Source organism: Acipenser ruthenus, chromosome 4 (genome assembly GCF_902713425.1).
Source record: "Acipenser ruthenus chromosome 4, fAciRut3.2 maternal haplotype, whole genome shotgun sequence".
Lineage (NCBI taxonomy): Eukaryota > Metazoa > Chordata > Actinopteri > Acipenseriformes > Acipenseridae > Acipenser > Acipenser ruthenus.
The window spans coordinates 49,540,658-49,564,834 of NC_081192.1; the positions used below are offsets into that span (position 1 = coordinate 49,540,658).

At 39.3% G+C, this 24,177-nt stretch overlaps 2 protein-coding genes across 5 annotated transcripts in view; both read left to right on the forward strand.

Annotated features, from left to right (window-relative positions):
* LOC117399581 (cyclin-dependent kinase 14-like) overlaps positions 1-24,177 on the forward strand; it is a 238,798-nt gene that overhangs the window by 71,022 nt on the left and 143,599 nt on the right. For all 4 annotated transcript variants that reach the window (XR_009328479.1, XM_033998865.3, XM_059022492.1 and 1 more), the window contains 3 exons: positions 2,171-2,265; positions 3,603-3,682; positions 14,305-14,399. Coding sequence is in view for 3 of the 4 variants with exons in the window: in XM_033998865.3 (XP_033854756.1) it covers positions 2,171-2,265; positions 3,603-3,682; positions 14,305-14,399 (270 nt within the window). In the remaining variant the exon portion in view is untranslated. The remainder of the gene's footprint in view (positions 1-2,170; positions 2,266-3,602; positions 3,683-14,304; positions 14,400-24,177) is intronic.
* On the forward strand, positions 15,322-17,590 carry LOC131736892 (uncharacterized). Its single transcript, XM_059022494.1, has 2 exons — positions 15,322-15,747; positions 15,936-17,590. Exons 1-2 carry the CDS (start codon positions 15,540-15,542, stop codon positions 16,346-16,348), a joined length of 621 nt encoding a protein of 206 aa, XP_058878477.1. The 5' UTR covers positions 15,322-15,539; the 3' UTR covers positions 16,349-17,590.

Below are 24,177 nucleotides of genomic sequence, written 5' to 3' on the forward strand. Positions count from 1 at the left end.
TCGGAAGCAATTGGCTACATACATGGACTGCAATAAAGCCAGTCTTGTTTATTTTCTTCACTTACAACTGGTACAATAAAGATCAAATTACAGATTAGATTTGAGTTGGCCCATGCGAAAAAAATAGGGTATACAAAAGAAGAAAGCAGGGTATACAAAAAAAAAAGATCTCAGATTAGATATCATTAATGCTTCGCACAAAGGAAAGCATTGTGGGTTGCACAAGAAAAAAATAATTGAATTGAAAAAATAAAACAACAGAGGCTTAGAGAAGAGCTTTTATACAATATGGGTAGAATAAAAATCAAGAGTACAGCCAGAATAGTCACTGGAGATCTTGTAAAAAGGATACAGCACATTGAAGAGAAAGAGTACATAGTAGAAAGCTCTGTCTCATTACATAGAACCATCTCATCAAAGCACTGGAGGTATCACAAGAGTGTGCTTAAAAAAGATTGATTCCTGCAGTAATGCACAACAGAAAGCTCCTCACTGCAGGACTGCAGACAGAGCAGGACTCGGTGATTTTGTTTATTGATTGACTCCTGTAACATTGCACCGTTGTTTTAAGTCCATGGTGGGCACTGATGTTCATAAATTATTAGTTTAACTAGACCAAACACTCTACCTGAAAACTTAAAAAAGTCAAGCTGTGTTCAGCTGCCATGTTATTTGGACATTGAATACAAATGAATAAAAAAAACACACTATAGAAGGTGCCCATTACAATCTCTGTGAATGCTTTCCAAAGTAAGGGCATGGTCATTTTGAGCAATGCCCTTGTATAACTGTATTTCCTTAAAGGACATAGGTCTCACATTTTCTTATGTGAAAGACACACACGCATATAGTAAACGGCATTATTAATGGTAATTTTGGTTAGTAGGAAGAACATTTATCTTTTGTACCTATTCTAGTGCTGCACGTCATAAACATCACAAAACAAATGAGTCAAAGGAAAAGCATCAATTGATTACTGTGATGGAGAACCAAAGCACAGAGGACTTCCGAATGACTTCTGGGAGTCCTTGTAAAAGGAACAAATGGTTGAAATTCTGAATGTGTATAGATTATAATTATTCTTAAGTATGTGCACCACAAGCTATGTTTTAGACTATGAAAAGTAAGAAAATAATATATGTGATACATAATTATGACAGTATTTAAAAAATCGATGTGTTTCTGCTAGTTACCTTAGCCCTAGCTTGGCTTCGATTAATGACAGTATCCAGAGATCCTACTGGCTTATTGACTTGTGGTGTCACTAACACTGCTCAATTTGTGACTCTATTTACACAGTATCCTCTTAATTACCTCTATAGTACACATATTCATTAATCAAAATAGACAACTTCAACAACCATGCTTTTCAGTACTGTTTTAATTCTGAATATGTAAATTAACAACATAAATGTTGTATATAATAATAAAACCTTGAAAAACCTACTGGTGTTGTATCATGGGGTATACAAGCCTATGAATTGAGATTGTGTAAATGGAATGAATAAAAGTGAAATTATATTTGATTACAAATTAAAACGCCCTTCATGATTGGTTTTATTGTTGCATAACATTGGGGTTTTTCTGGATATTTATCTATGCTGTATCCTTGTGATATTTCCTTCGTGAATGGGCTTACATTTTGACACCATTTCATTGAAACCCACGTTCAGTCTCATGTTTCATTCAGTAATTCGTTCCATGTATTGTTTTTAGGCAGTGGTTGTAACATAAATGGCACCTATTCTCGCCCTTTCTATTTCCTAATGCTTCTTAAATTCCTTCATTGAGCTAAATTACCCAGTCTGTCTGGAACTGCTCCATCACTGCCAGCAAAATATCATCTAAGCCAAAAATGAAACAAAACCTCCCTTTTTCTTCAGACAAAATCCTACTGCTGGATCCAGTGTCACAGGAATATGGCCATAACAGGCTTCTACTTAAAGCAGAACATCTGGAGTGTTGAATGATGCAGAGTTTTATACGTCTGGCAAAAACCTTAGTACTGGCTATAAAAATGACAAATAATAGTAACTGGCAGAATTACACGATGAGATCTGATTAATGGCAGTTATGGATATCTGATAATCTGATTATGATGAACCTTTTTTAATGTATTTTTCACTGTTCAGTGATGCTAAAGTTTTTGAACTTTCTGTTTTCATTTCAGCCAACAAGCCCAAAGTTTGGAAAAACAGACTCCTATGAAAAACTTGAAAAACTAGGAGAGGGGTCATACGCTACAGTATACAAGGGCAAGAGCAAGTAAGTTCTTTATTGATCTGTTGTTTAAAACCTGTTAACATGTCAATTTATTCAACTTGCTCCAACTGACTCCAACAGGCAACCTGCCCACAAAACAAAGGCAAGAGCAAGTTCTTTATAGATCTGATTAAACCTGTTAAAACGCGTGCATGTTTGGGAGAACAGCTTGAGAGGATCAGGTTTGTGGCCGAAAGTAACTTCCACAGAGAAGGATAGGTTAAACCCACATTTCACGTGAAAATGTCCACTGCTCCCAATCCAGACAGCCTTGGGAGCATACGTGGGAAGGTGTCTGGCACAGATCTCTATAATCCTATGTCTCATCTGGTTTTCAGCCATGGTGATCTGCAATAGCTGGGTTGGACAGTTTCATCATATACCTCTGGGTTAATTATTTTCTTTTATTAATAAGTTGGGTGATAAATTATTATTCACTACTAACGGTATGCCACCCCACCAATGGACATTTGAAAAACAATTTGGGCAAGAGCAGTAAAACATATTATTAAACAACCAGGCACGAGGCATTTACAAATCACAGCTTTATTACATGAGCTTAACACTGTGCTTTAAACATTTTCACTCAAACAAGATGTCACCTGATTCTCTCCTGTACCTGTTCTCTGCATGGTAAACACATATTCCTGAGCCGTTTTTTTGAAAACAGCACGAGAACTCTACGCATGGCTAATTTGCATATTGACCTCCTCCTTTCCCCTTCATCTGCATGACGTCAGATAAAAAGAGGTTCTTCTAGAGTAAAACAAATTGAGCCAATGGAAACCCGAAATGTATGCTGCACAATTGTGTTCATAAATATGAAATGAGTATAAATTATAAATGAACGTTGTAGTTTTAAACCAGTATAAGCAGCTGTTGAGCTTGGATGATAGTGTCTTGGACTAGCTGCAAAAAAATCCAAACATTTCTTAAAGTTTTGCTCATTTTCTTTTAGCTTCAGCACTTTCATTTAAAAACATGTAATAGATTCCTCTCATAGAACTATTGCCTGGTTAGTAGCAGCAAGCTAGGCAATAGTTTGATTTGTAACTCATTAAAGAGTAAATAGAAGGGATCCAAAAAATATACACCCTACACACCACGTATTAACTTTAGAAAATCTGGAAAGATTTCACATGCTGCCAAATGTAATGAGAGTTACAATTTAAAATTAATAAATATGACTTTATTTCCACACTACAATATGTTTGGTGTATAACATCTGCTTTTGTTTCATAATCATATGCTGTAAGTCTCAGTTAATTGCTTTGTGATTACATTTTAGAGAATGTAAAGCAACTTGGTGTATTTTAAAATTGTTCTTCTGTTTTTATTAGGGTAAATGGGAAGTTAGTTGCACTTAAAGTGATCAGGTTACAAGAAGAAGAAGGGACTCCTTTTACAGCAATCAGGGAAGGTATGTTGGCATATGTATTTACAGTAAAACATTTAAACATTTAAATTAATGTCATTGGATGTCTAGTTGCAATGATGGCTTGTAATTTCATTGTTTTAAATTGATTATCTTATGTCTAAACTATGATATACAGTAAATCCTTGCTCAGAACACCTCTGTTATCAAAACATCTCTTTAAGAACTTTCAATGTTGCTTGTCATGTTCTTCTGTGTACATAGGGTATAAGTCATGACCCTTGATTATTATCTTGGGTACTTGCCACAAGGCTGGATGAGTGGTGACGTCAGACCCAGGAAAGGAAACACACACAGTACTGAAGTGAAATGAAATGATGAAGGCACTTGCTTGCGCTGGTTTATTGTAAATAAAGAGGTTGAACAAAACAGAACACGGCACTTTCCGCCAAAATAAACAGACAAACAAAACGAATAGACACTCACAAACAGGGTGGACGAACGCTAAACACAAAACAAGTACCGTGCTGGTTCTCCAGCACATAGAAGCAATTGTTATATTTTTATAAATATCTCCTCTCTCCCATTCTCCACTCCCAAACACACAACCCCAAGTGAGTGCAATTGTGCTGGTATTCAATTACCAATTAATTATTCACTTGAATCCCAGCACGTGAACTAATCTGTGCACTCCCATTCTCACATACTAATACACTTTTAATTTGCACGTGAAGTGATTTGTGCCACCCTCGTGTCTAAATACAATTATACATTTTTAAACAGTCGTGCTTCATAGATCCATTTATATCCCATGCAGCAATATCTATACACCAACATTCAACATATAACCCAAATACACACAGGGGCAGGGCACACTTCCACAGTACTGCAGAATATAATTTGTGTACATGGTTAACGTCAATAACAGCCATATTCCTTTCAGCTGTGGAATCACCACTGACTGTTTTATTAGCTTGAAAGTAACTGTCAAATGCTAAGGAATCACAGTGTGGCTTTTAAAAAAAACTAAAATCTAGAGGTATGCTAGAAACCCTTTAATTTGGAACCCGTTCTTTGGAGACAAGGTGTTGGTGGAGCAGAGAGGCTTCCATGCATAGTCACTATCCAGTGGAACCTGGTTTTCAATTTAAATGAGAAAATGATTCTGATCTGACAGTTCCACAGCTGTAAATTGAGTTCAGATAGGCTCATCCAGCCCCATGTGTACAGATCAGAAAACTACTTTGAAACAGAACTAATTCAACAATTACAGAGCTGGCCGGCCCCAGCCTGGAACGTGTGGTGAATTAAAGTGTGGAAGATGAAGGCTAATGAACATGCTCTGAACAGGTTCTAATATAACAAGACAGCAGGGGAGGACTCCGAGTGCACAGACGCTTCATTATCCAGACCTGTCAGCCCCATCTTTCACGAAAGCAACACCGACATTCAATACCCTATATGTACTTTCTTTTCTCTTATCTTCACCATATTTAGTGAGTTTGGAAATCATAGCTATTGCAGGTGGGCAGGGTTTCAATATTAATTTATTTTTTTGTTGAGAAAAACGGAAAATATTGTATTATGTTATTGGTTTTTGGGTTAACTCGTTATGCAATTTCCGTTATTGTGGACTGTACTCTGAATTTGGGCATATAGTGTATGCTTTTAGAGCTAGAACAGTGCACGGTATATATAGAATAGAGTATTTTAGGGTGAACACACACAGTTTAGGGTGAATACATCGAGGATACTGAATGACTGTTTGTAGCAAGCAGGTTTTTTTCCCCACAGGAGGATATCCTAGTAATTGACTAGTGGGCGAGTCCTTTATGTAAGCACATCATCCTGAGGGGAATAAAAAAACGTATACTGCGAACAATCATTCAGTATTATGTTTACACCACAGGTATATATTTAAAATACACAGCAATAATGTTTTTTTTTATATTAAGTCAACTAATTCAAGGATTATTTTACCTGGCAGATCTTTCATTGTCAGCAGACTATGCTTCGACGCAGATTCATTTCGAACCCTGTTTATAGCCTCTTCACAACCATCTTTATTGAACCTTGAGCTCAGTCTGTCAATTTGCAACCTCTCTGTCCTTGGTGTAGTGTTAGAAAGTGGGACACCGTCAGAATGTGGAATGCTTACCAAAACTTGACCTGTGTAACGTCAGAAAGTGATACATTGTCACATTGAAGGTTGTATGCTGTCAGATTTTGGTACAGGCGCAATCAATTGCGATCTGATGGGTGTTTTCCTATTGTCAAACAGAGGTACATTTATCATTAATTACATAATTTTTTTGGAAACTTAAACTTGAAACAGACAATTAATTTCTCTAAAAAGAAAAAAAATTAACGACGAACAAGACAACATTTTTTTAGTTTTTTAGGCATGTGCGAGAAAGCGCATTGTGCTGCGTGCCTTTTTACCGCGTACCTGAAAATAACAGTTAATAAAGTGTTAATGAAGGGGCTACAGGCATATCGGTAAAGGCATTTCATGACTAAACTTGTTCTCAAGGAAATGTAAGTCCAAATCAAAACAACAATAATTATTTGAAATCATTTAATCTATTTTAAAGTTACAAAATACGTATCACTGGCAGTATTGTTTGAGCTACTGGAGCACAGGTCCGTCCTGAAGTTCAGCAGCACACCACTGGATTGGAATGCAAGCAAAGACACATTAGAAACTAGCCATGTTATCCAACTCAAGTTATCCCATGCTAGATATAGTATGAGGAAAAGTACATTTTAGGGTACTGTTTGCATTTGCTCATGTAATAATAATAATAATAATAATAATAATAATAATAATAATAATAATAATAATAATGGATGTACAGTTTCATTTCATCGCAAGTCACACCACAATTCCTATTTTTGAATGCTGTCGATTCAATAAAGATTCCTTATATCCTGGATTCTTCCCCCCACAGAAACCTAATTGAAGGCCATCCATACCTGATCTATTTTGATAAGTGTTTCCTACATTTGAGTCCAGCATGTATTTACAAAACTAATCAACTTTTGTCACAAAATCCTTTTTAACAGAAAGACACATTAGCTTTTTTTAGCATCAAGATAAGTTTTTTCTTTTTTAAAACATTTATTTTCTTGTGATTAGATCAGTGTACTTTGTAAAGCCTTGCATATTCTCTGTGATAGCATTTGTTTGAACTTGTGAAAGCTATTTGTAATCATTTCTGCCTGCAGTGAGCTTAAGAAACCTGGCTTCAGTTCAGAGACTATAGAAAACTTCTAAATGACATCCAAATTGTTACAATTTTCATGCAAAAGTTGTTAACAAAGATAACAGCATAACAGTTTTTAGTAGGAATGATTTAATGTAGTTCAATCAAGTGCAAAATGTAACCATTACCTCATGGGTATTTATACCTAAATACCCTGTAACCTGAATAAATATAACAGACTGCTCGTCAGAGCCTGTGACGTGGTCGTGTCCGCCCCCAAGGGCATCTATAGGCTGCACATACAAATCTCATCAGATGAGAGACACTACAAAACCAGGGACGGCTGGTTAACATTGTTCGCTTGCTCGCTGAACCTCCAGTCTCATATTAATGAATTGTGCTTCCATTCTGCTGGGTGATGTGCATTTCATGTCCCCCTCTCACGTGACGCTGGCACATCAACAATGCCATTCATCCCATCTGTTTAATGGGATGCCACCTGCTGTGCTCGCTCAGAAATGCAAGCACCCAAATCCGCCGTGCACATGCGCATTAGCAGCCAGCCGTCAGCCAGGACTGGCTATGACTGGCTTAAAAATGTCTGGATGGAGCGCAGCCAGTTAGTGAACACGGTGAGCAGGGGTATTGGGCAGCAATGTGGAGTAGCGGTTAGGGCTCTGGACTCTTGACGGAGGGTCGTGGGTTCAGTCCCAGGTGAGGGACACTGCTGCTGTACCCTTGAGCAAGGTACTTTACCTAGATTGCTCCAGTAAAAACCCAACTGTATAAATGGGTAATTGTATGTAAAAAAAAATAATGTAATTGTATGTAAAAATAATGTGATATCTTGTAACAATTGTAAGTCGCCCTGGATAAGGGCGTCTGCTAAGAAATAAATAATAATCAGGCGATCAGTGCGCATTTGCCAAGACAACAAAGGCTATAATATGAGCAGCATGACTTCGTCTCTTCTCAGTCTTGCATTGTGTGTTACTTTGCGGAAAGACAGAAAACATTAAGTTGTTTAAATATTAAAATAAGATTCACAAGTCTGATTATCTTTGTCTAACTTTAAATTAATGTTATTTGTTCAACTTCATTATTTTAATCTGCCTTTATTTTGCACCGTCTGTCTTTTTCTCCTGAGCTCAGTAACATCTTGCTGTGTTCGGCAATTTTTCTTTGTTTTATTTTTTGTTAATTTACCGACCACTACTGCTTGTTTGGGGTAATCGGTTATTAAATATACTGTACAGTATATTTGTATTTTAATAATTTATTTTTAATCTTGTTGATAGCCACGTCAGGCTTTTTTTTCTAGGTATTTTTAAATTACTATTTTTTTTACTGTTTGTTTGTAGCTGATCAGTCTTTTATTAGGTCTATATAAATGATCTGCTGGTTCGTGAAAAAAATAAATAAATAAACAACTTCATTGTTATAATTAGTGTTTTTTTTTCTTTGGCCTTAATTGTGACTTCTATTTAAGGTCTTATTTTTTCCTGTTCTTGGTCTTTGAACTTGGGATTGATTTCGATTCAGGGACAAGTTAAATTTAAATACACATTTAAATTTGAGTACATTTTTGTTTTAGTTTTTTTTATCTTTTTTTATTTTTGGTATATTACCAGGTTTTAATAGTCTTAAGTTAATCAAAAAAAAAGAAGACATGAATACAGTAGAATTTTTACTACAATGGAGGAAGTGCAGCAACTGCAGATAAAGAAGGTTGGGACCTAGCAGACCTAATAAAATGAGTTCAGGTGAATAGTGACAGAGGACAAGCAAACACTCGAACCTTTAACTACCTGTGCAGTCACCCGCAAGTGGTTGTCTATTTCTTTCTTGAGAGTACACAGTTCCTCCACGGGGCTAGGCCACATCCCCGCTGTTGAGTGACTCTTCCAGCTGCGCTCTCTTCCACGGGGCTAGGCCTTGCCGCATCCCTGCTGTTGAATGACTCTTCCAGCCGCTCTCTCCTCCGGGGGCTAGGCCTTGCTGCATCCCCGCTGTCAAGTAGACCTCGCCAGCTACATAGGCCTGCCCAACTCGGTGAGCCAGTCCTTGTAAACAAACAGTGTGCTTTCCCCTATCTATCTTTCTATCGTGATTTATTTGCTGTCTGCTTCAACTTGCCCACCGCGGCTTTGGCCCTTGTGTCCCCATGGTGCATGCTATGCACTGACCAGGGGTGTGACCGTGCAGTTAGGGTAGGCACAATTGCATAGCTGCCCCCCGGTGCTTCGTTACCGCGACACACGCATAGCCCTTGGTACTTCAGTATCTCGGTGCGCAAGGTGCTCATTGTATACGGCACACGGTGCCCAGCGCTACAGTGTCAGTGCACAGACACAGCGCCGCACGGTACACGGTTCACATAGTGCTCTCGGTACTCGTTGCACACGGTGCTCAGTACGCACGGTGCACGCGGTACACGGTGCACACGGTGCTTAGTGCCCACTGCTACAGTGTTAGGGCAAGAGGTGGTGCATGGTGGTGTGGTACTCCCTCCACCGCTTAGGTGGTCCACTCGGCATAGGCGCCTTGTTTCAACAAAAAGCTCACAATAGTGACGTTTCAGAGGCTTCTGGGCTCGAGGGCAGCAGCTTCCCAGACTCTACTTGTACCGGGGTTTCTCATGGTAACGCGCAAGGTGGCATTCCAGTTGGTCTGCAATATTGCCTTGCGACAGCTTTGGTATTTCTACCCATGAGGTAATGGTTACATTTCGTTCTTGATGGGGAACTGTGGCAAAGTGGTTTGCAGTGTGCAGGTGTAGAGGTGATGCAGTGCTCAAGATAATGACAAACAACAAAGTACTGGTGAAATGGTGGTTTATTTATAATCCAAAGTCTGATGACAACAGTAAAGAAAAGGAGGGCTGACAATACACAACGATGTGTATTGCACAGTTCAATAAAGAACGGGTTGCAGTCCTGAAATAATAGACACAGTTATTAAACACACACAAGACACACACACGATCACAAGTCCACAGTGAGTGCTAATGTGTAAATGGTGAATATACAATTAATCTGTGAACAATGGTGCAGTGTTGTCCGGGTTTGTGCTGGCCATAAGGGACAGCTCCAGATCGTCTTAGCCGTCTAATAAATAACAAACAGTACAATTAGACTTGACAAAACAAACAAACACTAAACACGGTAATATTTCGCTTGTCCTTTAGTGTTCTCTTAACCATAAACAAAGGAACAGATTACCTAGCCACGTCCCCTTCTTGTACCTTCAGTGGGCTTTCCCTCTGGGGCGATAACTTAATGTACTGCAACTGTGCCCCCTTTCTAGATGTCCGACTTCCACCTAAACCTGGGAATGAATTGTCAGGCCATCCAGTCCAAGGCACTCTGTTCTCTTTATACAATGCCCTCACAGGTCGGAAGAGAAATTTATCACCAAGAATCATTCTGTCTCTGTCACATGAGTGTTAGGTTATTATCGGTTCCCAGAAATAGAAATGTAACCATTAACCTTCAAGGTCACTGCGTCCATGATTGCAGCAGTCTTGAAGGAAAAATGATGATGAGATCTGTGTGTGCAGACTATATATGCCCTTGGGGGCGGGCACGACTGCGTTACAGGATCTGCTGAGCTGTCTTTGTTATATCTATTCAGGTTACAGTGTCTTTAGGGATAAATACCCATGAGGTAATGGTTGCATTTCTATTTCAGGGAACCAGGGTTATGATAAAAAATCTCACATTTATTGTGGTGACTTATTCACTAAAGTCCAATTAGGCAAACATTTTAGCAAAATGTAAATACATGCAATGAATTGTGATTCAATTACTACAGAATTATGGAATTGGGCCTTATGCATTTTTTGAAGTTTTTTTTATTTTTTTTCTTGGTTTTGGCAATTTTGTCGTTTACAAATAAAATTTAAATAAAAAAACCTGCGTGCCTTATTCCCAAAGCTATTTAAAACATAAGTCTATAGTCTAAATGAAAAAAAAACAAACAATTGCTTATTTTAGATGCAATGTTATGACCTTTGGTAGCAAACCTATTTTAAAAAGTGTCAGATTAATTTGGTGCATGGCATTTCCATGATTGCAATGTTTGGATATGGAAACTCTCTTGTGACTGTTCACAGTTTGACCTTTCAGTTATCCGTCACCTTTAATATCTGCACTGCTAACAACACCAAATGGAGTGGCACAGCTAAAAGATTAAAAAGAGATTAACAAAGTCTGAAACTAAATGAGCCGGTTTGAACAGAATATTAATTAGCTTTGGGACTAGGCAGCAGCTGATGGTATTTCCTGTGCATTTAAAACCCTGTCCACCGTATACTACAGTAACAACACATTTAACTGTGAGCCTTTTCCTTTTAAAGAGGAGGCTGTTTTGAGTGCCCTTGCTGAAAACAAATCCATTCGCGTTAATTATCGTTTCTCATCTGGTACTGCTGTTAGCACCTCATAGTTAGGGCCCTACCAAATTCACGGTACATTTTTGTAAATTTCACAGCCATAACATTTAAAAAATCTTAAATTTCACGGTTTCATCTATTTAAATCTTAAATTTCACAGTAGTGTACCAAAGTATGAACATGCAGTTAAAAACTGCAAAACATAAACATTTAAAGCCCTAAACAAAAGCATGTGACTAACAAAATAGAAACGCTAAAAGAAAACAAAACTGAAATCCAGAGGATCGCTTGTTGCATTTCTGTTGTGGTTATTATTAAAAAAAAATGTTCTGATTTTAAATGTCATTGTATGCAACAGTAACTCAAAAACTATTCTGAAATGCTGTTTTTCTTCATTCCGTGTGTCTGCGGTGTAAATACCTGTCCGTAATTAGACACAGCTCTCTCTGCATCCATGGAGTTGACAGACAGCACCGAGCTAGGGACGGGTCTGTAGCTGGACAATATATCCAGAGACTAAAAAATATAAATGTGAAGTCTCTGAAATTACTGACATATTTAGTTTATTTATTTTTTTGGCCTGCAGTGCTTTTAATGTATTTTTCTGTTCATACTACTACTTGGTATATATTTGGCTTCCAAATTATTTTACATGATCCGCTGCAGTAATGATTGTAGCACTTTTTGATTTATTTTGGACACTCATTTTAAAAGGTAGGTCTAATTTGACTCGCCTGACTACCAGTTGAGATCTGTAGGTCATAGTAACCCCGCCCCGGATGCCAGTCTCTACCAATCAGTGAGTAGAGCCCAGTTATTGGTTGTTGTCAAGTGTCAATCAATAAATCCTGTTCTGTTCATGATGAGCTTTCTTTTTTAAATTGAAACAAGCTAACAATCGCATCAGGAACCTGCAACGGTACATATAGCTGCATTGGATTTTACTATAGAGTAAAAGTACACAAAAGACCAGCTTTCACAGTCCGTGTAGGGCCCTACACATAGTACAGAGTAGCAAATAATTTTATGCATGGTGAGAATGCAAGATGGAACTCAGAATATTAGGTAGCATAACCCATCTTTTCAGCATTATCTGGTGTTATCTGAGATTCAGACTTTTTTGAACTCTCACCTTTTTGGTTGTGCTATTTCCAATTCCCTTGATAGTTTCATTTTAACAAAAGATGGGGGGTTGGTATTATATCTGGGACTAAAAACAGTTGTTCTTAAGGTATAAAAACAGCTAAATCTGTAGATGTTTCCAGGACACCCAGGCCTACTGTACAGTAGTTGAAGCTTTCGATACAAAACTACAAACACTAGGATTTGAATAGAACTCCATTGTAAAATCACTATCAGTATTGTTCATTTGTAGTGAAGTGATTATCATTAGCCACTCTGATATATAAGTATTGGCCAAGACTTTTAACCTTGATATAAACAACAAAACTTTAGTTTTCCAAAGTCTTTTCTGATCATTCACATTAAAGAAGCCAATCACAGTCTGGAACTTCTTTAAAGAGTGCACACTTTACTCCTAACCCTTGGTTGGAGAAACTATACAATGAATAGATGATACTTCTCATTCTATGGAGCACCACACTAATAACTAACAGGTTAAAACAGATAAGAGCTGCAGTGTCATGAGTAAGTGCTGCACACACTCTTGGGATTAGGCTGAGACTTCCTGAACAGATATGTTTTTTTAATCATTTAATCATGGACAGATTTAACTACAGGACCAGACACGAAATTTTGATGCATTAAGGCATGAGATTAATACACATTTCCTCACCACTTTTAAGATTAATGAACCTCTATCATGAGATTAAATCAAATATATGTGGAAGTTAAAACTTGCTGGTTTTTGATGACTTAATTAACACTTTCATGTTGATTTATGTTACAAAAACGGCAACAGATTTTGACTGAATAATTAATTCACAGTATGTCCAGATGTAGGTAAACTAAATGTTGAGACCTATCAGGATAGCACAGTGACCTGCATGAGTTATGACAGCTAGCTTGTTGTATGTTACTTGGCTTCTTAAAGTTTAACGTCAGAATTCATGATTAAGTGTTTAAATTGAATATTACTTATATACAGCTATGTCCAATAAAACCAGCTGAATAAAGTTTTCCATATACTTCACTTGAAAAATGAAAAATGTGACATTTTCGAAATCTAACATGAAATACTGTAACACTATTATGGCTTCCGGTAAACTTTTGCAATATTTTGTAGTTTCTTTGAACATGCTGTTAAATTAAAGATCTAAATTATGATCATATATATATATTTATTATGATCTCAATCCTACAATTCTTGGCCATAGCTGTATATTGTTATGTTCCGGTTGTGGGCTTTGTTGTAACTTCTGATATGGGGTAGTCTTTTACAAGAAGTTTCCCAGCTGGATGAAAAGGACAGAGTGAGATATTCCCACGACATTATTTAAAAGGTTTGTGGTGAGCAGTCATCTTTATGCAGGAGTCTGAAAGAAATGGATGAATTGCAAACTGAATTCTTGGAAATCAAGGATTATCAAACATAAGGCAGATATCTTGGTTAAATAGTCATGTGGATTTTGCAAAATAAGAGTTAATTCAGAAAGACTGTAGTGACCCAGTGGATTCCTTTCAGAATATGCTGTATACATAAGTCAGATACAAATATATGAAAGTTCCTATGAAAAGTTTTATGACTAATAATGTACTGTACAGCATGTCATATTCAATTCTGCTTTCAAATCTTCCACAAGATTGTTCATTGCATGGCACAGATATTCAGTTGTTTTAATAGCAACTTCTCATAGAGCAGTATCTGGATTTAGCAAAATAAACACCGATTGAAAATGGGAATGGGATAGGAAACACGGTTTACTGGTAAATACATTACCAGATTTAATCAGACTGTTTAAAAGGTTCTTGCAAGGCTGCAGCGAGACGGTTTTGTGCAGATTAGATAAAGGAACCCTCCTCTATGAACGTATACTGCATGTTAATGTTTACACCGATAAATACCACAATTTAGTTAACTTGTTGTTTCTTTATTTTCCCCTTTCTAGCCTCGCTTTTGAAAGGCCTGAAACACTCCAACATAGTGCTGCTACACGACATCATCCACACAAAAGAAACACTAACTCTGGTTTTCGAGTATGTGGTAAGTGGAAGCACCCAGACATTGAAGGGGGAGCTGTTTGATAGTGCCTTGTTTAGGGTTTCTTGAATGATCTCAGCATTTAGTTATAACAGATTCACCCTAAACTGCTCCACTTGTAGTATTCTCTGGGTGAGACTCTATAGTAGTGTTATTCACTTGAGCTACCATAGTCAATTTATAAATCTAATATAGCCCCCCCCCATCAAAAACCATCATTATTCTAGGCTGCAGAGGTGAATGTTTTTAACCTGCCTAGTAGTAGACAGGCTCAAATTAGCCTGGTTGACCTTCTCTTTATGCTTTCAAGTAAATGTATTCTGTCAGGGTAGAAAACTATGGTTATTCAGGCAGGCCCATTGTAATTTCACACCTCAGTGTTTCTAAAGCAGAAAAGATACTAAAAGCCGTAGCTTAGTTATAGTATCATCACCCCGTTTACCCTAACTTCATCTCCTATTAGGCAGCTTCTGCAGTATTCAATACCATCTTGATGGGCAGTCGTCTTCAGGCAAGATCATTATTTGGAATGGACTAAAGGGGAAACCTTATTATGTGTCTACTGTAAATTAGACATGACCTTTGTTTTAATTTGCACCAACAAACCAATGCACAGCATCCTAGCTCCTAGGCATCATATGCTTAACATATGTTTTACAGTTACAGATTTTGGAAAGAACACTTATGACTTCTCTAAACAAATTGACTGAGAGCTCTGGATGTGAAGCCAGGAAAGCTGTAAAGAGATGAAATAAGCCCAGTAAAAACATGAATAATGAAGTATCAATTGCTGCTTCTTGCCCCAGGAACTCTCTGAAAATTACACCGTGTAACATATATATATATATTTTTGTTCCTGGGTATTAAGTGTTATTTCCTGATTGCTTATGCCTCAAAAGTATAGAAAATGGCTATTATTCCCCACAAACTTTGCTTTTGTGATCAGGACAGTGATATTTTGAAATTTACCTATTTTCCAGAACATTCCAGATAGATTCAGTGCTGAGTAAACTTGGAGTAACTTCTAGAACTTTCTACAACTTCCCAGTAATATAAATAGTAGTATAAATACAGGGGCCTTGAGCCCACCAGTTCAGTTTAGTTCCAGCTGTCTAAGTGGATACATATCTGCATTTTTCTGAGATGGCATCAAGAGGCTGCAAGCATCCGGCAGACGCATTTTGCTATGTCTGCGGCCAATTTATCAAGACAAGAGCGAAAAAGTACTCCGTGGAAGCATCTGCTAAGATGTGTGAGGCCCACAAGGCATATTTCGGCATGCCTGTCGGGGATCAAGACAAACCCTGGGCACCTCATTTCACCTGCGAGCACTGCAAAAAAACTCTGGAAGGTAAGATGGACAATTGTTGCTCGGAATTTTATGTTATAAAATTTGTTAAAATCTTTTAAATTGTAAAAGTTTTTAATTTTAAAATGTTTTACAATTTTCAATGTTATTGAAAAAATATATCATATATGGAAAATGTTGCGAGAATCTCTTACACATTAGTCATGGGTGAAATAAATGTATTTTTGTAGGATGGTACAGAGGGGAAAAGAGAGCCATGAAGTTCGCTATCCCAAGAATTTGGCGGGAACCCACTGACCACTCAAGCAACTGCTACTTCTGCATGGTGGACCCATCCAAACGTCGGACTGGCAAGAATGCACCTGCTATCACGTATCCGGACCTTCCTTCATCCATCGCCCCGGTGCCACACTGCCATGAGCTCCCCGTACCCACTCTTCCGGAGAGAGAGCAGCCGTCTTTAGTAGAGAGCAGCAAGTCAGAGAGCGAGGAAGACGTTGTAGATCCAGATGACAATTTCAGAGGTGGAGCTGGGGAGAGAAACCCATACTACCCCAACCAAAAAGACCTCAACGACTTGATTAGAGATCTTGGTCTCACCAAGTCCAATGCCGAGCTTTTGACGTCTAGGCTCAAGCAGTGAAACTTGTTGGATGAAAGTGTGCAAGTCGCAGATCAGAGGAAGCGTCACCAACCTTTTTCCAGCTTCTTCACCCGTCAAGATGGGCTCTGCATCTACCACAATGTGACCAGTCTGTTCGAGGCAATCGGAATCGCCTGTAACCAGAATGAGTGGCACCTCTTCATTGACAGCTCATCCAGGAGCCTCAAAGCTGTGCTGCTCCATAATGGTAACAAGTACCCGTCTCTTCCCCTGGCTCACTCGGTGCACCTCAAAGAGGATTACAACAGCATCAAGACCTTGCTGGACGCCTTGAAGTATGATGAGTACGGCTGGGAGGTCATAGGAGACTTCAAAATGGTGGCATTCCAGATGGGTCTCCAAGGCGGTTTTACCAAGTTTCCCTACTATCTTTGCCTTTGGGACAGCAGGGACACCAAGGCGCACTACCACTACCATAAGCGGGACTGGCCACAGCGGACCGAGTTCTCTGTGGGGAGGAACAACATCAAGTGGGAGCCACTGGTGGACCCCCGGAAGGTGCTGATGCCACCACTGCACATCAAATTGGGCCTTATGAAACAATTTGTCAGAGCTCTTCGGCAGCCTTCAAGTACCTTCAAGACTTCTTCCCTAAGCTGTCTGAGGCAAAGGTCAAAGCCGGTGTCTTCGTCGGACCACAGACAAAGAAGATCCTGGAGTGCAATGTATTCCCCAAGAAGCTCACTAGTAAGGAGAAAGCGGCTTGGAACAGCTTTGTCGCAGTGGTTCGGGGCTTCCTGGGCAATCACAAGGCCGAAAACTATGTGGAGCTGGTTGAGACTCTGGTGAAGAACTACGGCACAGTGGGCTGTAGGATGTCCCTCAAAGTCCATATCCTTGATGCTCATCTTGATAAATTCAAGGAGAACATGGGAGCGTACTCGGAGGAGCAAGGCGAGCGCTTCCACCAGGATATACTGGACTTTGAACGCCGCTACCAAGGACAGTATAACGAGAACATGATGGGAGACTACATTTGGGGGCTGATTCGTGAAAGTGATTTACAGTATAATCGTAAATCTCGAAAAACTACTCACTTCTAAATCTTTTGTAGTCATTTTTGTATTACTTTAGTATAAATAAATGTTAATTTGGATTCATATGTTGTTTTTTTCTGACAAATTTGCCCGTTTTCTCATTGGAAATAGGTAAATTTCAAAATATCACTGTCCTGGTCACAAAAGCAAAGTTTGTGGGGAATAATAGCCATTTTCTATACTTTTGAGGCATAAACAATTAGGAAATAACACTTACTACCCAGGAACAAAAAATGTGTTACATAGTGTTATTTTTCCAGATGCCATTATGTAAATAAACAGTTTTAACATGTTATATATTTACAAGTTTTAACTTGTGAGTTATTTAAAGACTTTCCTGCTTTGATTAATTAATTAAGTTTGATATTCATGAAACTTTTCTAGTTGGTACATCATCTAGGATTGTTAAAGCAATCTTTTCGAAGTATGCAAAAAGATGAGGCAGAGGATGCATGCGCTGCAGATACTGCTGCATTAAGGTACATGTTCGCGCTGACAGTAAAAGAACATACTGAATGTAAGCGACACATTAAACTAAAACAAGAAAGTGAACTGAGAGACAAGCAATCCATTTATCCTGCTTTTACACACGCTTTAATAAAAGAGAGCTCAGAATAACTGTGTTAATGAGTTTGTCAGAGTGCTGTGCTTTGCTGGACAGCCACTGTTTATAGCAGCGAGAGGTATGTATTGGTGACTTTGTGATGATGCTGAAGTTGGCTTCTTATTTGCCAGCTTCTTATTCACCTTCCAGCTTCTTATTCGCATACAGCAAATGTAACACAAATTGAACAAGTAACTGTGGTATTTCGTGGGTTAAATCGCTTTGGGCCACTTATTTCAAAGTTGATTTTCACAGAGGGGGAACCCCTCTATGTCACCCATGGGTATTTATCCCGACCCAAAACGGATTTTGATACAAAAACAGCAGACAAACATGGCACAGATAGCAAGTTGGCCAATAACTCAAATTGAATAAGTAATTGGCTTAAACCCCTGCCTTCCTGCCCTTCTGTATCACCCGCTCGGTCAGAGGGGCCATGTTTTTAATATGTAGCGCGACTACGCCATTTCAGTGCGATAAAGCAGAGAATATTAGATAAATGGTGAAGTTCTTTTTATTCAGATACAGAATTAAAATACGGGAAACAGTGTCACCAAAAAAAAAAAAAACACAGAGTCAAAAGATACATATAAAAGCAATGAGAATGGTTTTATTGGACAGCATGGTTAAAAGTAGCAACAACACATTGTTAAAATTTACCAGTGGTCAATTACAGACTTTCCATCATTATTAAGATTTATCAAAACGCCACAGTGCAAACTGCAATATTGCACTTTTAAAAAGTGCTGAGTTCATTTAGGAAAGGTGCTGTTCATTAACCAGGCTTAAAATACAGGATAAAACAAACCATTGTAAAAAAAACAAAAAAAAAACAACAAACATTTGACACGTTGCCTGTGCAGGGAAGAGAACTTCAGATCGAGGCAAAATATCTGTATAATCTCTTTGCTTTCCATACCATAGGCTCCAATCAGCTCCTGACAAGCTAAAACTCTTAATTCACTCACGCTCATTGTTTAAACAGGCACACTGTACGCCAGCCGAATACTTAACATCAGGAAAGTCCATATACAGGCTTGTTTCAGTTCTCTCTGTTACTCTCCGTTCCAAACACTACACGTGTTCTCACTCCTGCACAAACAAAACCACAATGAAAGACGGACACACAGATACAAACTCCCAAGATTGCCATCCAGTTTGCAAAAGACATGTGCTATTTATATTAGTCAATACCCAATAAGGCATAAAAGGTGAAAAGGGTGGAGAAGCTACTAAAAAAGTGATAAATCAATTACAAAGTGTTAAATCAATAATATATAAAATGTGCATTAATCAAATCTAAATATAAAATTATAAAAATAAAACATACAAGTGACAAATAAATATGTGAAAGATAAAAGGGGCATTATTGTCCCTGTTACACATATGTCCCAAAAGTGCCCTGTTTCTCAGTCATAAAAATATTGCGATGCTTGAAAAATGACCTTTTTTCTCAATGAGCCCCTGCCCTTTAATGTCCTCTGCATGTTACTGCTGTGTTATAAAGTACTACGGGGTTCTCATGCATAAAACTGAGGATTTGTCGGTCAGTCTCAGTAAGCTTTCACTACTTTAAACAGCTCTCTCTAAAAGTCACAATCAGTATTAGAGCTCAGCTGTGATTAAGAATTATTCTCTTGAACAAGAATTTTTTTCAGTCCCAGTATTTTCTAAGTTTGGGTTTGCAAAATCCCATAATCAAGTTATTTTCTGCAAGTCCCTCAAAACACAGTGAGCCGTTTCTGTGTGTACCTGGTACCTACCTTTGTTATTGATGATCACCTCTCTTTTAAACAGTGGGTTGGATGATGGACTGATTGGAAATTGATTTGCAGCCACATTAATCCCAATCAATCATCATCATACCTAGACAGTAACTACTGTCATTCTGCAGATGAGCTGATGCAGACAAAAAAGCCTCATCCCCTCACTCAGCTTCAATTTCACATTGAAATCTACTTTCTTGGTAATTGTTTACTACATTCTTCCTTAGAATAGGTATTTTGCACACTCTTCACCATCAGATAGCAGACCTTGGGCTGGACCAAATCAAACTCTGATCGCTCTTGCTAAAGCGTGTTTATGCGATAATATCGCTAGTTTCCATATCGCATTTTCTTTATCCCGAAACCAAAACTAGCCATTTCCAAACCGCGAAACCGCGGAGACGGATATCACTAAAGTAAGCAAAAGTATGAAGGCACAAAACAGCAGCTGTCGACCAATCACAGCTTACGTTCCAGACCTTCCAAAAGAGGAGGAAACAGGAAGAACGCTACCGAAAACAAATGAAGGTAAGAGCCCAATTGTGAAATGAACCCTGGCGTGCATATATATAATTATTATTTTAGTAGTAGTATTTTTTTTACAGGCATTTAACTTTGTGTGTGTTTTATTTGTATGTGTTTTTCTACACAGTTGTTTTCGCTGTGTGTTTTGTTTGTGTGTGTTTCCAATGCAGTTGTTTTCTGGAGTTTTGTTTGTTAATGAGTTTGTAATCGAAAGTTGTTTACAAGATTGTTTATGTTTTGTGTAATTGAACGGGTTGTTTTGTAGATGTTTATTATTGGATAGGTTATATCTACGTGTACAAGACGCCAATGAGAACAAAACCAACACATGAAAACATATTGATTTGCAATCAGAACCAAGTGGCGATATTGTAAAGCTAGCATAACCTACAATATGACCTTTGTTCATATGTTGTTGATGTTATTAGTAGTAGCAGTAGTTGGCTAAAGCATTTATCCAACAAGGCACCTTACATACAACACTTGAGAATGAATATGTAGTACACCAGGCTGTAACAATACAAGCAACCAAGTTTGGGGTTCATTCCTATTTTCCATTTCCAATTCGGTTTTATAAGCAAATCCAATTCTAATTACAGCCTATTCCACACAGTTACAATTCAAATACAGCAAAGGGTTAGTTTACTTATAATAAACTTACTTTGAATAAAAAAATAAAACTGGAATTGACCCCAACCCTGCAAGCAACTGTGTTTTAACTGTAAATGGCTGCATTTCCAGAAAATCACTGAAATTATTTAATTATACAAACATATAGCATATAGGGTGGTACACATCCTATATGCAAAGTGCTGTTATTGTACCTTATTCAGCTGATGCTAATGTAGAATACACCTTCTTTCCCAAGTGCAAAAGAAAACTCAGGTCTGGTTCAGCAGAGAGGATGAAGACATCCTAATGGCAGAGGTAGTGGAGAGATGGGACGAGCTCTTCGGTGCGCGGAGCCTTTCTCTCGCTTGAGGAGCCAAGGCCCGTATATGGCAAGACAGGAACACGGGTCTCGGCATCCTCGAGTGATGTAAGAGATAGCGAGGACATCCGCAAAAAATGGACTTACATCAAACGGAGCTTAAGAACCAAAGTGGCTGCCCAGCGGACGTCCACAGCACAGAACACCACACCAGAACTCATCCCCTGGAACAACGTTTGCTGTCTCTGATGGGCCATGAATGTGTGGGGGTGTCGATGCTCCTGATGTTGGCTTTGGTAAGTATATAGAGGTGATAAGCAAATGTACTCATCACAATATGAGGATTTGATTTCAGTCTACACACACACACACACACACATGCATGTAGACAACCTCTGTTCTTGGGAGTAATTATTCACGAGTATGCTGAGTGAAACGTGCATGCATTCCGTACACATCAAAGCTGTGAATTACAACATTAATAAATACTAGCCTGCCCTTTTACCTGTCTTTTAAAAGATAAATGAAACTAACATGTTTGAAAAATAAATATTTTCAACACAAATGCAGTTGCACTCACAGAACATTAACATTAAACTGTCCGGTCTGTCACATAGGGCCAGAGCCACCTCTGGAGGAAAGTTCCGGCACCCTGCCACAGACCGAGGAGCATGACACTGTGGACTCAGACACCATCAACAACGAGGGTAGCCACGAACACCAACAAGAGCCCACAGTGCCGTCCACACCCGCCTCCACTGCCTCCACTTCCAGATGCAGGGGTCCACCTCCAGAAGACGACTTGGCCCCCATCCTGGCAAGCATCCTGGACAGACAGGAGCAAACACTTACAATGCACAGGGAGGCAATTGAAATATTGCGATTGTTAGCTGTGGACGGGTGTAGGTATGTGGATCATGTCATCTCAACACCTGTACCTATGCACGTCCCAGCTCCAATGATGACAAGCAATATTTCAGTTGCCTCCAAACGCACACCATCCCTTGTTCACTGCACCCCACGCACACCCTCTCAAACCATTCCCCAGACCTCTTTGTCACATTTCCAGTAACCCCACACCAGCACCTACCTGTTCCCACCACAACAACCCCCCAACCCAGCTTTTTGGCTCTCCCCACCCCCAGTATGCCACTTATCACCACACGCCCCCCAGGATGCACCGTTAGATCTATGCACAATTACTCACCCTCGCACATTGCCTGTCCCTTCACCTGCTCCTGTCAGATTTGTCCAGGACTGCCATGAACACACTGCTCCACTGCCCCAAAACTCTACCCAAGAGCCTCTACCTCCACCTGAGGCCATGCCCTCCAAAAGGGGAAGGGGCAGGGCCAGGGGCAGGTGCAGGGGCCGGAGATGGTGGCCCCTAAACATCTGGAAGACCTCTGCTGAACCGGAAAATGCCTAAAAAAAAAAAAACGTTAATAAATGTTCTTTTGGTTTTCATTTGTAGGTTTTTTTTTTTTTTTTTTTTTTAATGCATTATCATATTTAAACACACCTAATTTTTTTTGATACCCTATTTCAAAGTGCAATGTAAGGCTTAGGACATGTTGGAATGTGGCAATATACAGTATCATGTAATAATTATTCTGGTACAGTTTGTGCATAACATATATTTGTATACCTACCTACATAAAATGTTGCTGGCTGATTTGCTGCTGTTTTCTTTGGTCCTGGGAATAGGCTCCCACAACCTCCTCACCCTAAGACCCATCACCTGCTCCCCCATCACCGGGATCATGCCGTTCCCCAGCAACTGGCTGTTCTGGTTGCTGGGGAATGTTGGCCTCTTGTGGCAGCATTACATCATGGGATAATGCAATGTTGTGAAGTACACAACATGCAATAATGATGTGAGCACACTTTGAGGGCTTGTATTGTAGGGCTCCACCTGATCTATCCAGGTGGAAAGGCATTTTAAGGAGCCCGAATGTCCTCTCTACAACACTGCGACTTCGGCACAGGGCCTCATTGTAGCACCCCTCCACCTTGGTCTGTGGATTTTTCACAGGTGTTAAAAGCCAGGGGCGAAGAGGATAGCCACTGTCACCTGAAGGAGGAACGGAGAAAACATATATAATCAGCTTAACGCAGTTACCGCACATATTACAGTACAGTACTGATATAACATGACGTATAAAGTATTAAACACACATGCACTTACCAATGAGGTGACCTGTGCCGAGGCATCCCTCTCTGCCAAATGCTGTGAGGGGACTTTGCCGCAGAATGTAGGAATCATGGCATGATCCCGGGAAACGTGACACGATGCTGGTGATTTTGCAATCTGATGCTGTCATTTGCATGTTGAGGGAGTGGAAACGTTTTTGGTTCAGATATGCATATAAATGTTCCCCAGGGGATTTGATTGCTATGAGTGCAATCAGGTGCCCCTATTATACTGGGGAACCCTGCTACACTATAGAATTGTTGTTTTACTTGGTGATGGCTTTCAACAGGTGGAAACTTAATGAATCAGTCAGAAGCAGCCACCAGCGCATCTGTCACAGATGTTATGACGTTGCTGATGGTGCTCTGGCACGCTCCCACTGTATCCCCTATTGTGGTTTGAAAGGAGCCGGAGACCTTTGTCTTCACAGATAGGGGGTGGTTGCGTGCATACTGAGACATTAGATGAGGTCGAAGCACATCACACAAGTATTCTATAGTGTTACAATCGAACCAAAAACGATCAACCAGGAGGTGATCAGGTTCTGATGGGGTTTGAAGGTGTAGGGAGTGGGACGTAGGTGCTGATTGCTTTACTCAAGTCCAAAAGTCATCTTGTGACGGACTGGCGTCCCGTCCTGGGTGTAGTCCTGCCTTGCGGCCTATGTCTGCTAGGTTAGGCTCTGGCTCACCGCAACAGTTGGATTAAATGGTTACTGATAATGGAGGGATGGAGTTTGATGAGTTTCATT

Bases quoted from the DNA above. Each gene is read 5' to 3' on its own strand.
- LOC131736892 (XM_059022494.1), top strand. From the start codon at position 15,540: ATGGCATCAAGAGGCTGCAAGCATCCGGCAGACGCATTTTGCTATGTC. The intron at 15,748-15,935 runs GTAAGATGGACA...GTATTTTTGTAG, and splicing joins CTGCAAAAAAACTCTGGAAG to GATGGTACAGAGGGGAAAAG.